The following is a 17,135-nucleotide window of genomic DNA, read 5'->3' on the forward strand; positions in this document are numbered from 1 at the left end:
ACTTTCCAAACCTTTAAAATAGCCAACTCAACTTAGATGTATAAGGAATACAGAGATGTGCTGCAAGAAATTTAATTATAGCAGGTGGAAGTTACCAAAGTTACAGGGCATATTGCTCCCACCATTATGGAAATAAAGAGTATCCCATTTTCCAGGCTGTCTTGTTATAAAAAAGAAAGTGAAGAGCAGCAACTAACCTCTTCAGAGACATTAAACTATAGACAGTAGAGCAAAAGTCTTTTTTTCTGACCTCTTGTGTCAGAGTATCCACAGTGTGACTACTATTTTGAGACAACCCAGGAGCAAAATACAGTACACAGAGGTTTTGTCTTTTAAACAGTGGTTTATCTACAAGACATTACACACACACACACACATACACACACACAAACACAGCAAAACCAGGCAATCACTCAATCTTCAACTATAACACCAAAGCACACATGGAGAACTACAATGGAGATAGAACACGAGGAGAGAGATACACCCTCACATGGCCTCCCTTATATAGACAGCTTCTTAAAGAGGCAGTAGCCCTGCTGATTCATTCTCATTTCATTATCTCGATTTACAGCCTTACAGCAGCTGGTCAGCTATTAAATCATTACCTTTAACATTTTGTTCCACCCAATCTCCTCTTCTGCTTTGAGTTTTCAGAAGGAGAATTGTTGGCAGACAAAATGTTTAGTCTGACTCAAGTAGAATCAACCCTATTTCTCCCTATATAAAGAGAGATGAATTCAACAGTGAAGAAGCACATAGTGTCAGTGTTGCAAGTAAGCTGCTAAACAATATTTATGAGAACTCAGCATCTTCATAGTTTTATAGTTTCTCATATTAAATATGTATCTCAATAATAGCACTTTCCTGAAGCTCATCCCAAAAGTGCTTTTTCAGCAGGCAACTGGACTTTCTTGTTTTTTTTTCTTTAAAGACCTTTCGCTTCTCATTCAAGAAGCTTCTCCAGCTCTGACAGGATAGTGGGGAATGAAAGGATTTATATTCCTTGCAAACATGTGCATCCTTTTAGAAGGACATTGAAGTACTTGGAGGTTTATCTATGTCCTCAGGGTCACCTGAGTAGTGCTGGTTCCTTTAGTCTGTATTTTTGCCTCCTGGAAATCCATTCCTACTCCCAAACCATTCAAAGGGTGTTAATACCAAATTCTATAGCTAAAGGTCTGCAGAGATTCTCAGTCATCCAGCTCCTTGGATGAGAAGTGAAACATCTTCAAAGAAAAAAATTAGAAAATCCAATTGCCTCTTGAAAGAGCACCTTTGAGACAACTAGAACCTGGATGACTGAGAATCTCTACAGACTTTTCCTGAAGCTCAAATTTGGCTATTTGGTGTTGTGGTTCTAATTCATTTTTTTTATTCTTGTCTTGGACAAGCAACTGCATCTGTAATTGTAGACATCAGGTCTCTGTTCTTCTGGGTGTTGAGGTCCTTGAGCTTGGGAGTTGCCAAGGTTGGGCATCCCTTCATATAGATGTAGGTTGAGGAGCATCTGTAAAATATGGTTAAACTCCTGCTTGGATAGGAGAAGAGGGTCTGCAATTTTTTCATTAAAAAATTTGGAAGTGGGGGGAGAACAGGTCAAAGAAGGTATGATAAAGTGGGCTAAAAATTTTGGCTGCAATATCCAAATGGATCAGTGGAAAAATATGTGGTTAAATGGGCTGAAATTTACATTATGAGCATAAATGTAAGATTTATCAAATTTATCCAATATGATACCAGAAGAATTATCTAGAATTTATAAAGGCCGTTCAAATACAGGTAACCCCCAATTTATGATTATAATAGAGCCTGCCCATCATAGTTGTGATGGTTGTTAAATAAGTTAGTCACATGATTGACAAGACTTTATTACTTTTTTGCAGAAGTCTGGTTATAAGACAAGGACATAAGACTGGTCATAAAATGATGAATGAAAGGACTCCTGCCTTGGGCAGAGGTTGGACTAGAAGACTTCTAGTGTCTCTTCCAACCCTAGGATTCCATGATTCCACGATTTCAGACATATTGAAAAGAAGGCTTAGAAAAGCCAATAGTGTGACTCTATAGCCAACAATCTTCTGTAAGGATATGATATATCATATTTGTCAGTGTATGCAGCTGTTAATCACAATGAATTTCTATTGATATAAATTATTAAAAGTTCTCAACATTTCCCAGTGATTTCAGTGAGCTTAGTAGAACTAAATGCAAGATAAATACAATTGGAGTAAGTGTATTAGTTTTATTTAGACATCCTTGAAATTGTTTGACGCCAAAGCTTACATAAAACTTGCCATGTTTTGTCATTCTTCATTCCCAAGTAGTTTTTCTTTCTGCATCTGAATGCTGAGTGCAAAGCATCCAAGTTGTCATTCCAATGCAGTAATTGCTACTGTGAAACTTGGAAGCAAAATTTACTTCCCAGTCTTGTTGATACAGTGTTTTCTTTTCCCCTTTTCCAAAGAACTTTATCTGTAATCAATTCTGAAAAGCTACTTGGAAAATGTTGGTGAAGGAAGTTCTGATAATACCTCAGGAGAATAAAAGAAACCCAACTTCCTATTCCTGAAACGGATCATTTCCTCAGAAATCCCATGAACAAAAAGTAAGAATAGTATTACCCCAATTTATCACATTGTGCTAAACAGCAATATTTTAGTGGTATTAATTACCCATCAAGATTAAAGCTCCCTGCAGTCATGATGACTAGTAACTATGGATAAGCCAAAAAAAAAACCCCTCCCTCATATTTGTTTAATATAATTTTTACATTATTTAAAACTGGTTATTATCAACATAGCATCAGAAAATCCAATAAATTCATTATGGACTTTACTGCTTTCTGAATTGTTTAGCAATCCATTGCATATGATGACCCTAAACCAGGGATGTCAAATTTGTGGCCCATGGGACGGATGCGTCATATACTGGCCACACCCATGCCTGGTTTAGCAAAGGGGAAAAAAGTCATGATACATCACATGATGATGCCATGATGATGCAAGTTTGACACTCCTGCCCTAAACTATAGTATCTTGAGAGACTAAACTTGCTGCTCTTTTCTCTATTGCATAGCAAAATCCATGCATTGCTCATAAGGTGCCATGAGGACAGATGAAAAGGTAAGTTAGTATTTAGATGGCCTAAGAAAAATAATGGAATAAGGTCCTGAGGCTTAAATCTGGAGAATGATTTAAGAGTTCAGAGAGATCCTATTTGATAGGGAATATAAGGAATCATGATGTCCCTTGACAAGAAGTCGACTCTGATAGATATGGCTGAACGAACAGCAATAGTTCAAAACATGATGCTTTTATGAAACTCCAGTACCTTTGTTTAATCTCCTACTTGATCCAATATTATTACCTCAGTTATCACACCCAGAATTGTATTATTTTACTTTTCTTTCAGAATAATAGTAAAAATCCCTTGAAGCAAATGGGAAACAGTATTTTTTTTTGTTCAATTATAATGTATATCCAGAAAATATTTAGTCATTCCACACCATTTCTTGATATATGGTTGCCATGAAATGTAAAAAAAAGATGTTGAGACTCTAGAACGGGGGTGTTGAACTCATGGCATCATGGCAGCATCATGTGACATATCACATTTTTTCCCCAATTTGCTAAACTGGGCATGGGCATGGCCAGCAGGGTTTGACAGCCCTGCTCTAGAAGGAATGCAGAGAAGAGCAGCAAAGATGGTTAGGGGACTGGAGGTTAAAACATATAAAGAACAGTTGCTGGAATTGGGTATGTCTAGTTTAATGAAAAGAAGGAGTAAGGGTGCTGTTGTGACTCAGCAGCAGTCTTCTGTGAGTCTTTTCAGGATGCAAGATTAACTATGCAGCTGGGGCTCATTAGGGGCATCTTCTGGGGATAAAAGGACGGATGGTGCCACGCCCTGGTTGCAGGAGTCAACGTTCATTCATTCTTTCAGGATTCAACGGTCATGGTTTGTGAGAACACTTGGAGAAGTGCATTGCTTTGTAAGAGTTTTTGTTTGGTATTCTGTTATCTCGTCAGAGACTTTATTTATGTTATTTTTGGGCTCGCAGCCAGTCTGAGCCGAGAACTGATAAGTTCCTTTTAAGTTTGTCTGCCTGTCGTCTGTTAATGAGCAGAGAAGGGGGGACAGAACAGGGTGCCATGATAGCAGTGTTCCAATATCTAAGAGGCTGCCACTAAGTGAGATCAACCTATTTTCTAAAGCACCAGAAGGCTAGACAAGAAGCAATGAATGGAAACTGGTGGAGCTAGTGTAGTGTGTAATATGTATATACCGTGATATAAGATCATACATCAGAGTAATATGCACACTGCACAGAATATGAAATACATATGGAAACGTATGACTAGTTTCCCCCACTAATTATTTGTATAAGGATTATTCTTTATATTATTCATGTTGTCTTGTATTCTTGTATGGACTGCACCAGAGTAGAGGCTAAACCAATTTCGTTGTATACATGATGTACAATGACAATAAAGGCTTTAAATTGAAACCAAGGGGAGAAGCAATCTAGAACTAAGGACAGATTTCCTGACAGTTAGAAGAATTAATCAGTGGAACACCTTGCCTCCAGAAGTTGTGAATGCTCCAACACTGGAAGTTTTAAAGAAGAGACTGGACAACCATTTGTCTGAAGTGGTGTAGGGTTTCCTGCCTGAGCAGGGGCTTGGATTAGAAGACCTCCAAGGTCCCTTCCAACTCTGTCATTCTGTTAATTATTTTCTGCTGCCAACACCTGCATGGAAGAAAGCTAAATTAACACATTAAGAATGTGTATGTGTGTGAGAGAGAGTGAGTTGTAGAATATTTTGGATTCACTTTGTATATTCAATCTTCAGATTTAATGATTGGCTGATTTGCTGCATTCAAATGATCTGGTTTTTTTTTTCTTTACAAAAAATGTCTCTGTCACTTGTTTGGACAAAGAATGATTTATGCTGATCATTACTGACATCTGTCCTTAATTTAAATTATTGATTCACCCAATTTACTTTAAAAATGCTGTTACAAGTGTTGCATCTGATATTTAGCACTGAAAAAAGTGTGGTTTCCCATAATATACCACAGACTAAAAGAAGAGAGGCCAATTAAGATGACCAGCTGGAAGGTTTTAACAAGACTTAAAACTTGAAGGAGTTTCGTATGTTTAGCCTCACAGAAGGAAAAGTCTGGGAAAAAACATCACTGTAATCTCTAAGGCAGATACTTAAGTAGTTGTTCAACTGCCCTCACAATCATGTTCTTACAGTCTGAGGAATTGGACCAATTCAGGGAATAATATAATTAAATTGCTATTCTCACAGGGACTGACTGACTTCACATATGCCATGGTTGGTATAAAAATGGGTTTGTGATGACCCAGGGCATAGCACAAAGGCAACACAGCCAGAGAACCAGTATGAGTCCCTTTATTAACACCAACTGTGCCCCCAATGTCCTTTTCACTCTTTGGCCTGGAGAAAAGCTCTTTCACAACCCTGCAAATACTCCAGTCCAAATGCTGTAAACAGAATGACTGCAATCAATCACTCCAGCAGGGCAAGATAGGGAATCCCAGGAGTGAAGGGTAATTCCAGCAGGACAAGATAAGCACACAGAAGGTCGTAAATACTTCAAGCGGGTCGGGAGGAAGTCCAGGAATGCAGGCCACAACTCTACACTAGGTGAACTCAGTGTTTGTTCCTGACAAACACCCCTCCCAACTGACTCTCCTTTAAACTCCATCCCCAGGTGTGCCTTGTGAAGGGAATTGAGGGCCTTTCCATCCTAGTAAGCCATTCAACCCCCATTGCTCTCTTCTGTGGTCTTCCCTGTGCTCCCTAGGATGAGGAGGGGGTGGGCCTTGATCTTCATCTGAACCCCCGTATCCCTTGTTCTACCTCTCCCCTGCTCTGCCCAGCCTGACTTTGCCCTTCCCCAGTTTCCTTCACAGCCAATGGAGCCACTCTTCTGCTCTCTGTCAGCAGTTCGTCTTCCATCTCAGAGTCAGACTCCGATGGGGGCATGACAGGGTTGGAGAAACAAATCTCAACTGGCTGGTTTCATAAGTAACGTCATTAAACTTGTCTTGCTGGGTGGGAAATTTTAGTTACTGAAGTTGGGTGATGTGAACATTGCCCCCATTCGATGAAGTTGTACTAAATCAGAAGCCCTGGCTTCTTTTGTACATCACATTTAGCTAAACCTGAACAAAAAGCTCATATCCAAGCGATACGATATATGATGCCTTGGGCCAGATGTCTCATAAATCTCCTTTAATTCTGAAATGTTCTGAGTAGATTGTCTTCAAAGTTTGAAGCCAAGCAAAAGTGGCTTATAAAAAAAAACATGAACAAATATACGTTTTACTGCATGCCAACATTCCCTTGAAAATGCTGTGGGTTTAGGATGGGTCTCAGTCATTCTGCTAAGAAATGTTTTCCGTCTTCATTATAGGAAGTTTTGCAACAGAAAATGCAGAGCCAGGGTAACAGGAAGAGGTGAGATTATGCCAGGACCTTATGCAAAACTGGGAGGGTTGGTTCAACCAAAGGAACCTCAAACTCATCAACATCCCCAATGTATGAAGTAGATTTTCCTATTAATAATCAGCAGAGACTATCCTTTTCAATACCATATAATTAACATTACAAGACAGATGGTTTGATTTTATCGTGCAGTTGAATCTCACCAGAATTTTTTTTTTAAAAAATAAATGCCTAATTTAATTTCTCCAAAGGAGATCATAAACATGGAACTATTGCAATTCTCAAAGACTGCAGAGAAGAGCAACAAAGATGATTAGGGGACTGGAGACTAAAACATATGAAGAACGGTTGCAGGAACTGGGTATGTCTAGTTTAATGAAAAGAAGGACTAGGGGAGACATGATAGCAGTCTTCCAATATCTCAGGGGTTGCCACAAAGAAGAGGGAATCAAACTTCTCCAGGGCACCTGATGGTAGAACAAGAAGCAATGGGTGGAAACTAATCAAGGAGAGAAGCAACTTAGAACTGAGGAGAAATTTCCTGACAGTTAGAACAATTAATCAGTGGAACAGCTTGCCTCCAGAAGTTGTGAATGCCCCAACACTGGAAGTCTTTAAGAAGATGTTGGATAGCCATTTGTCTGAAACAGTATAGAGTTTCTTGCCTAGGGAGGGGGTTGGACTAGAAGACCTCCAAGGTCCCTTCCAACTCTGCTATTGTATTGTATTAACCAAGGACCTAAATGACTTCTAGTGAAGAGGGAAATGTACATTTCCCACAAGTTCCAGTTTTTCCAATCTAAGAAAGAAACTGCATCAAATGTTACCTAATTTGGTGTATTATTTTATTAGGTCTGATTTTTATGCCACTGACAAAATTCACAAATTCACACCTCCTCAACTAATGAGCAGATCAAAATGCAATTATTTTTCAGGTTGTGAACTTGTGTTTTGTAATGCAGTACTATATTTTAAAAATTGCAGACAGAGTGGTGAAAGTTATTGCTTAAAGGCTGTACATTAGAGGAAAACACATAAAAAGCATAACCAGTGAAAGTTGTTGAAAAAGTATTAGTTTTACAGCCCTCATGCAGTTGGCCTTGAGTCAGTAGTCAAGCAGGTCACCAGTTAATATCTATCTATCTATCTATCTATCTATCTATCTATCTATCTATCTATCTATCTATCTATCTATCTATCTATCATCTATCTACAATACAACTGAATATTACCCATTGCAATGAAGGCAGAGTTGGAAGGGATCTTGGAGGTCTTCTAGTCCAATCCCCTGCTAGGCAGAAAACCCTATACCACTTCAGACAAATGGCTATCCAACAACTTCTTAAAGACTTCCAGTGTTGGGGCATTCATAACTTCTGGAAGCAAGCTGTTCCACTGATCTAGATAGATAGATAGAAAGATAGGTATAGATAGATAGATAGATAGATAGATAGATAGATAGATAGATAGATAGATAGATAGATAGGTAGGTAGGTAGGTAGGTAGGTAGGTAGGTAGGTAGGTAGGTAGATATAGAGATAGAGGTAGGTAAGTAGGTAGATAGATAGCTATAGACACACACACATCCACACACACACACACACACACACACACAAATACACACCCAATAAAACCAAATAAGACATATGCTTTGCCATAAGTTTATAGAATTAAAGGGTTGGAAAGGATTTTGGAGACATGATCTGATCATCAAGCCCAATGGACCAGTGCTACTGGAATTTCAGTATAAGAAATATGATTGTCGAAGCATGTAATCAAGCAGTATATTTTCGTTCTGTACACTATAAAAACAAATGATTAGGTTCTGGGCTACAAATATAGTAAAGAACACATTACCAAATTACTGTGTTAATTTTATCTGGCTAACAAATTTGTGCTTCACTTCTTTAGCCTCTTTCTCTCTTTCCTTTGTGCTTAAAAAAGCACCAGCATAGAGCCATGAAATGTAATTCTGGACTACTGAAGTAAAGGTCTTTTCTGTCATCTCCTCGGTTACTTAGCTACAACATTTTTTGTAATCTCATAACTTTGTCAAATATAGTAACCACCCTCATATCATCATCATATATGCAAACCAGCCAAGATTTGGTTAATGAAAGCATTATAGTACCAATCCCTTGAATTTCACAGGTACAAAAAAAAAGTTCTTAAATAGTTCCTAGTCTAAGGGCAGATTTATCCAATTGTCCTAATTCATCTATTAGCTCTGGCCAATTGATCATGAATAAAAAGAAAGGTCATCTTGTGATTTTAGACCCTAAACTGGAGTCCAGGAAAGTGCAGCTGGACAAGGCAACCATTATGTCATATTACATTGTCCTAGAAGGGTTGTGACATTAAGAAGGATAGTTCCCCTTTCATTTTTGCCTGTTTTTCCTGCTCAGCCGATTCATCTGCCCTATGAGATCATGCTATAGTCCTGTAGTTCAGAGACTTTTCTGGGGGAAATATAAATCACTCTAGAGCAGCGTCTGTCAAACACGGCAACTTTTAAGATGAATGGGTTTAAATTCCTAGAATGAAGTCCATGCATCTTAAATCTCCAAGTTTGACAAACAAAGCTATAGAATAAGAATATACCATTCTCTTGTAAGATATATTGACAGTGTTGGCTCTTCTAAGTTTATGCACGGTCCCAAAAAGGCACAGAGAAGATGGGAGAGAGCGTTCATGGAACATGACCAGTGATATTATCTTCTAGGGTAGAAGTTAGTTGATGTCTCTGACATGCACAGCGCAAGGCACCACCTGCTCCACTGCATGGCATCTCAGGAAAGAAGCTAAGAATTTTTAGCTCTGTTTGGGTTAAAAGACATACGAGAACTTTTCTCTGTGGTGCAGTAATTTCCATATTAACTGTTCTGTTGGATGGAATCAGCATCAACCGCAGTGAAAACAAAAACATCTAGTCCTTCTAAGTTCCCTCCAGTATCTTTACAGTTGACAGATCCAGCAAGAGAAAGAAGGTAAGTGCTTGAGTTGAGCTGAGAAAGGTGCAGGGTCAGGAAAGAAGCAGGCATAGTCTAGGAAGCTTCTAGATGAGTGGTATCTCAGAGGCTGCCACAAGGAAGAGGGAGTTAAGATATTCTCCAAAGCACATGAAGGCAGGGGGAAAAAAGCAATGGATGGAAACTAATCAAGGAGAGAAGCAACCTATAACTAAGAAGAAATCCCCTGACAGCTAGAAGAATTAATCAGTGGAACAACTTGCCTCTACAAGTTGTGAATTCTCCAACATTGGAAGTTTTAAAGAAGAGATTAGATAACCATTTGTCTGAAATGGTGTAGGGTTTCCTGCCTGAGCAAATGGTTCTCTCTTCTCCTCTCCTCTCCTCTCCTCTCCTCTCCTTTCCTTTCCTTTCCTTTCCTCTCCTCTATTCTATTCTATTCTATTCTATTCTATTCTATTCTATTCTACTCTACCCTCCCCTCCCCTCCCCTACTCTACTCTATCCACCCCACTCCACTCCAATCTACTCACCTCACCTCTCCTCTCCCCTTCCCTTCCCTCCCCTCCATTCTATTCTATTCTATTCTATTCTATTCTACTCTCTCCTCTCCTCTCCTCTCCTATCTTCTACTCTACTCTACTCTACTCTACTCTACTCTACTCTACTCACCTCTACTCATCTCTACTCACCTCTACTCTACTCTCCCTTCCCTTCCCTTCCCTTCCCTTCCCTTCCCTTCCATTCCATTCCATTCCATTCCATTCTCTACTCTACTCTACTCTACTCTACTCTACTCTACTCTACTCTACTCTACTCTACTCTACTCTACTCTACTCTACTCACCTCTGCTCACCTCTACTCTATTTTATTTGTCTACATGTATCCAGGGTGCCAGAGATTTCCTAACCCTGGTTTTAAAGAACTTAATATAGCAACCTTGTTGAAGCTAACAAGAAGCTATCAAGAAAGGATTCTTGTTTGAAAATCTGTGGGCCTAGTATGCATACAAACTTGAGTCAGACTTGACTTCTGGTGAAAATCAAGTTTATGTAGTTTTCTAGGCAGCATTTCCCAAAGGGCTTAGCAATGCATTCTTCTTCGACTGAGAGAGACTGTGGCCCCAAATCATCTAGTTAGGTTCCATGCTAACTAAGGTTTCCTTTAGCCCAAGATAGTTCAATCTAATCTAATCTAATCCTATTTCAATGTGATGTGTTTAAAAAGAACCCATCTTCAACAGAGAGCTGTTCAATCTGTATAGGCTCAGCAAGGACTGGATTAACCTCCACAGGCAACAGAGCTTCTCTTTGGGTGAACCAATCCCTGAATTTCCATCAAAACATCCACATAAAATTGCAGTACAGACCCAATCGTCTCAATTCCCAACTTTCATAACAATATTGCTGTCTTTTAAAAAAATATTTTTATTGAATGTTTTAATCTTTAGAAACAGAAAGAAAAGCACCATAAGAAAAATCAGAAGACAAAACATGCATAACAATATAAAGTAATTATACAGCCTTCTCCATCGGCTTTCCTGTTTCGCCTTTATAATTCTCCATTCTGCATTGCTTTCCTATTGCTTTAACCTTGTCCTATACTATAACAACAGGAGTGCTAATACTTATAATAATATTCATTATTTGTATCACCATATATTTACATTCTCTATTTTCTGTTTTGGCTTCTGTTTTCTAACCACTTATAAATTTTATTCCATATTTTATAGAAATCTGATTCTTCTCTTTCTTTTAGTTCTATTGTCATTTTGTCCATCTCTGCATATTTGAGTACTTTTCTAATTATTGTTTCATCTGCGGGTGTAGATTTTTTTCCAGTTTTGTGTGAAAGCAATCCTGTTTGCAGTGAGTATGTGTATGATTATGTATTGAGATTGTTTATCTATGTTTTTTGGTCTAATAGTCCTAATAAGAATGCTTCTGGTTTCAGTTCTGAAACTTGCTGTGTTATTTATTTATAAATTGGTTTGCAGAACATAAAGCAGGAATGTCCGATCCAGTGGCTGAAAGCAATAAACAAGAAGAAAAGAATCTACAAAAGCAGTGGATGTGATTTGGAAAAAAAAAAGTAAAAAAAAAGTAACTTGTTCGATGTAATATCAGCATCACATGCCTGCATTTTAAGCAATAATGCATTTATATTTATAACTCTTACCTCGATTCCACCTGGGGGGCACAGTGCCATGAGCATTATAGCACAGCAAGAACAGGAATAGCATCTTCCAGTGCATCGCAAATTTCCCAAAGCAGAGATTTCTCTGCTTCTACAGTATCAGGTTTCTTGTACACCAGGACACAGCTGGCTAATCTTTCTCCTCTCTGCTCCTTTTGCAAAATGGGATGCGTGTAATGGGGTAAAGTAAAAGCACCTCACTAGTCTAGACTAATTTTCATTGGAGTCAGGGAATTCATTTGCACAGAAGGGCTCTATTTTATATCCACATCTGGAGTGATTCATGACGCATGGAAGCTCATTGGCAGCTGTAGGGGTATAAATATCATTACATTTTTGTTTTGGATTTTTTTTTTTAGTAGTTCAGTTCCATTCAGTAGTTGAGCCAGCTGGAAATTTCCCCTGTGTCAACAGACAAAAGTAGCTGTATAAAAGAACACTATTAAATCTTCAAGGCCACTAGCTCCTATGCACATATTTCTTAGTGATCATACCAAGCCTGTGCTCCTTGAATAAGGCATTGACAGTTCTGGTGTGCCAAATCCAGGGGTTGGAGCGTGTTCATTGAAAGAATGCTGCATACTTACAGGACAAATTTGTTTTTAACTGAGCACAACAACATGGGACGATTTTGCCAAGCAGGCCAAAGTTGGATGGTTGATATGAAGAAGCAAATACTTGACACAGACAGAGACATTCTAATATAATCTTTAGCTGTGGGTGGAAAACTAAACCAAGATAATGTTAGCATTCTTACTACATGTAATCCAAGGAATGGCAATGAGGTGGTTATATATTTGTAAGTCTCAGTGATTTCCTGTTTAAAAGAATGCTTAATTCCTTCCCATTATATTCAGCAAGACTTGTTCGTTTTTCATTCAAAATCAAAGAAAAGGACAGAAAGTAGTGATGTGGGTAGGTTAAAGAAGTAAAGAGTTACCCTGTGGTATGATGGGTAGCCAATATGTTCTATAAAAGAAAGAAAGAAAGAAAGAAAGAAAGAAAGAAAGAAAGAAAGAAAGAAAGAAAGAAAGAAAGAAAGAAAAAGGGATGTGACATCATAGCAGTAGTCCAGTATTTCAGGGGCTACCAGAAAGAAAAGGGGGTCAACTTATTTTCCAAAGCAACAGAAGGCACGGCAAGAAATAGTGGATGGAAACTAATGAAGGAGAGAAGCAATCTGGAATTAAGGGGAAACTTCCTAACAGTGAGGACAATTAAGCAGTGGAACAGCTTGCCTCCAGAAGTTGTAAGGGTTTCACCCCTGGAGGTTTTCAAGAAGAGACTGGACAGCCACCTATCTGAAATGGTATAGGGCAGTGATGGCTAACCTTTCTGTAAAGGCATGCCAAAATTGTGCACATGCCCAGACCCACAATGGAATGTGCCCCACCCACCTGAGCATGTGCGTGGAATTCTGGTTGGCCTGTTGGGTCGGTTTTTCACCTCCCCAGGCTCTGGAGACTTTCCTGAAGCCTGGGAAGGGGAAAAACAGCCTCCCCCAGCCCCCCAGAAGGCTGATAATCCTGCTAGCTGGCACACGGATGAGGGCTGGTGTGCCGGCAAATATGGCTCTGTGTGCTTGCTGTCAGGAGTATAGGGTCTCCTGCTTGAGCAGAGGGTTGGACTAGAAGATCTCCAAGTTCCCTTCCAACTCTTGATTGATTTTTTGTTTGTTTGTGATTGATTGGATGCTCAAGTTCAAGACTATCCTTAGCCTTGGTGGTTCAGCTGACAATTTTGAGCCAAAAGTCTCAACCCAATCTACAGGTTTGTTGTTGAAAGGAAGAATGGAAAAAGTAATGATATTTGTAAATATTGTTCTAATAGACACCCTCAATCAAGTAAGCAATAAATTGTTTGTCTCAAATCATTCCTTAAGACTCATTTCACATCATCCTTCCCAATAATAATATAAGATAAAAAATAGGAGTTGAATAACATATCATAAAATCAATGTAAACTAAGATTAGATACAACAGTAAAAAGGACGATCAGTACTTTATACCTTTCCATGATTTCTATTTCCTTCTTGCAAGCTGCTAAATAAAATTCTGATGCAAGATTTTATAATCTTTCTTTGGGTGTAGATAGCTTACAAAAAAGTCATCTAGAGACATAGAAACCTATTATTATTACAAAAAGAATGTTTGTTTTAGGGGACTATCATGATACTCTGCTTGCATATAGTAGAGACAGTTGGTTGATTACATGTCAACATGTCATTTTTGACTCCTAGCAACTGCATAGATCTTCTCTATAACCTTAATCTGTTTTTTCAAGTCTCCCAATGGTGCATCCATCACAACTAAGACCATCTGCCTTCTTGTTGGTCCTCTTCTCTTCTTTTTTCATAGAAGACGCAATACATAGAAAAACATGGCCAAGTGGGCAGAGTCTTTCGGTGAACAAAATATTCTTATATCTCCCTGTAATAATTGTTGGTGCGGGGATGGTTAAATGTTAAGGTCACTCTGAGTGTTCTATCTTCCTGAATGTCCATAGCCATTACCAGCAACATCTGGTGAGAAAGCCCATTCTGCAGCATTTTTCATTTCCAAAAAAAATCGCTAATGCTGAACTCAGTTTGAATCCATAGTTAAATATCCTCAAACAAAGTCTTGTTTTAATCTTTATTGGTTCTCTCTCTCAGGAGAGTACTTCACAACACAGGAGTTGAACCCTCTCCTTGGAAATGTGATCTGCATTGTTTTTGGTAGAGGTGCTTAATTTCTTAAACCTAATTCCATACCACAGAGGACTATTGCTAAGGGTTTAATCATAACAAGGATGATGACAACTAAACCCTAAATGCTTTCGCCAATAGCAATACTGTGTTTCTCCAAAAATAAGACAGGGCCTTATTTTTGTTTGACCTCTGGAATAAACTCTTGGCCTTATTTTTGGGGAGGTCTTATTATTTTTGAGGTGCAGGAGGTGGCAAGTGCAGTCACCTCATGGCTGTTGCTGTGTTGCACTGCTGCGGCAGCACAACACAGTCGTTCATCCACTGTTCACCCTGTGTTGTGCACACGCTTTCAGCCATGCTTCCCAGAACTCTGCACCATGCCGTTGGCCAGGTCGCAATGCTGCGACCGGATGTCCCATCTCCATTGTCATCTCCTTGTTCTTTGCTAATGGCTTTTGTGGCAGCCATTAGCATGAAAGAAGAGGTGCGGTAGTTAGGGTTGCGGGAGCAGCTGTTAGGTAAGGGCATGTGGGGTGCATGAAGCATGTTCCCCCTCCCTTCCCCCTTCCGGCCTCACCTCTTCACCTTGTGTTGTTTTTTGTGCAGAGAGCAACCAGAGGAAATGGTGGGGACCGGCTGCACATGCATTTAAATATTTTTGGAGAGGGTTTATTTTAGTGCATGTGGTCAAAAGCCTGATTATTATCCGGGGAGGTCTTGTTTTCAGGGAAACAGGCAGAGGTGGGATTCAGCCAGCGTGCACCTATTCGGGAGAACCGGTTGTTAACTTTCTAAGCAGTTCGGAGAACCAGTTGTTGGAAGAAATATCCTTTTGTCCCCCTCCCCCCCTCCAGTTTACAGGGCTAATCCTGTAAGGAAGGCAGGAAGGAAACATTCTGGTGTTGTTTCTAGCCTAATCTTTATTACCCTGCTTACAGAAACTGCCTCTCTGGTTAACCCTTATGGCATTGTAACAGCTAAGGCGAAGCACCCATCGACCTGAGTGACGTTGAGTTGGCCACGCCCACCTAGTCACATGACCACTGATCCCCGCCTACCCAGCTGATCATCAGGACAGAGAACCGGTTGTTAAATTATTTGAATCCCACCACTGGAAACAGGGTATCTGGGCTGGGCTTGTCTGGGCTTTAAGGCAGAGGTAGGTAGAGTTTAGTACTTAGATGGGAGACCACAAGGAAACATTTAGTTGTAGGATGAACTGGAGAATTGAGAGACATTCTAGAAGAAGACCCAAGCAAGCCACATCTCAGTATTGTTGCCAGGAAAGCTGCCCGGTTGAGTTCAGGTAGTTGCCAAGAGTCAAGCACAACCCAAGATCACCTTCATCTTTATGTTCAAATGCGTAATACCATTATATTGTTTTATCTCCCCCTCTGCCTGATACAGCTGGTTCTACATCAAGCTTTCTTTGCAATTTTAAAACTTCGGAATTAATGATGCAGCAGCACTACAATTGCAAAGAAGGGAAATCAAATTCAGTCAATTTTCTTGGACTTATGGACACCTGCCAAGGTCTGAAGAACGTTCAGCATCTAAAAGTTAAAAATGACTTTCATTGTTAAAGAAGAAGGAAGCAAAACCAACACAACTTTTTTTCCCCCTTTGAGTTGTTCACTTCTCAAACCCTTCAAATATAGAATTATACCAACAGGGTAAACAAGGTAGCAGATTTAGGGCGGTGTTTAATTCCACCCTAACTTTGAAAGACGGAAAGATATTACACATCCTTCTTGACCTCATTCCACTTGTTTCCAGAGGTTTCACATCTAACACTGAATACTTTGTGTAGGAAAATGTGTGCTGCCTTTCATTCCTGTCATCCAGAAACTGACAGCACATTCTCTGCACGTAGCTGGAAGGGTGTGGACAATGCCGTGTAAAGAGGCAAAGTAACTTTTCCACGAAAGATGTGAATGAGCCTTCAGTCTTCAAATTCAGCAGTTGCTCAGCTACTCGGCCTCAATATACAACCCTGAAGGGCAATTACGCTGTGGCAATCATTGGAATGCAATTAAACAAAATGTTGGAAATATGGAGTTGTGATACTAAAAATATTACAAAAGAAATATGTATTCCATATCTCCAGTCAAAATATAATATTTTGAGTGAGTAATTGGACCTGAAAGTCCTGTGTTAGTAGCGCAGGATACACCGTTTCATATTCAGGAAGCATAACTATGTTTTTCTGCTGAATCTAATCAGATTTGGAGTCTCCAAGTTTTCTTGTTTGAAACCCTTTGTGCACAGGGACAGGTCTTGTACAACACACTTAAGCTATGGCTTGCTTAATTATGGTTTACTGAATAAGCCCCAGTTTGGCTGGGTTCACATAACATATAAAGCCACGAGTTTCTTGAAAATGAGTTATTATGTCCATTAACACAAGACACTAACTCCAAAACCATGTATTGTGAAGCACAATGACTAGTACCATAGAGTTTCTGATGTTTCATGAAATCAGACAGGAAGTTGACTTATATCAAGTCTGATGATTTGTCTGTCTGGTACAGTATCTAGTAAACATCTATATAAATGGAGAAGCTCTGCAGGATCTTGGGCAAAGTACACTTTCACACTTGAAATCTGGAAAAGAACAAAATCTTGTTGGATCAGGTCTACCTTTTTATGTTTCATGCAGGCCAACCAGTGGTGCAGTGGTGGGTTTCAAAATTTTTTAGAACCTCTTCTGTAGGTGTGGCCTGCTTTGTGCGAGTGGCTTGCCAGCCATGTGCCTGGGTGGGAGTGGCTTGCCAGTCATGTGACTGGGTGGGTGTG

At 39.4% G+C, this 17,135-nt stretch overlaps 1 protein-coding gene across 1 annotated transcript in view; it reads right to left on the reverse strand.

The window, feature by feature from the left end:
• The window catches only part of FAM180A (family with sequence similarity 180 member A), a 28,815-nt gene extending 16,926 nt beyond the window's left edge, over positions 1-11,889 (reverse strand). Inside the window, exon 1 of the mRNA XM_087722468.1 lies at positions 11,633-11,889. Coding sequence (XP_087578594.1) covers positions 11,633-11,708 — 76 coding nt within the window. The 5' untranslated portion in view covers positions 11,709-11,889. The remainder of the gene's footprint in view (positions 1-11,632) is intronic.
• Positions 11,890-17,135: the final 5,246 nt, after the last annotated feature.

This window comes from Thamnophis sirtalis, unplaced genomic scaffold (assembly GCF_051295495.1).
Source record: "Thamnophis sirtalis isolate CommonGarterSnake01/CBP01778 unplaced genomic scaffold, rThaSir2_p1.2 scaffold_9, whole genome shotgun sequence".
Lineage (NCBI taxonomy): Eukaryota > Metazoa > Chordata > Lepidosauria > Squamata > Natricidae > Thamnophis > Thamnophis sirtalis.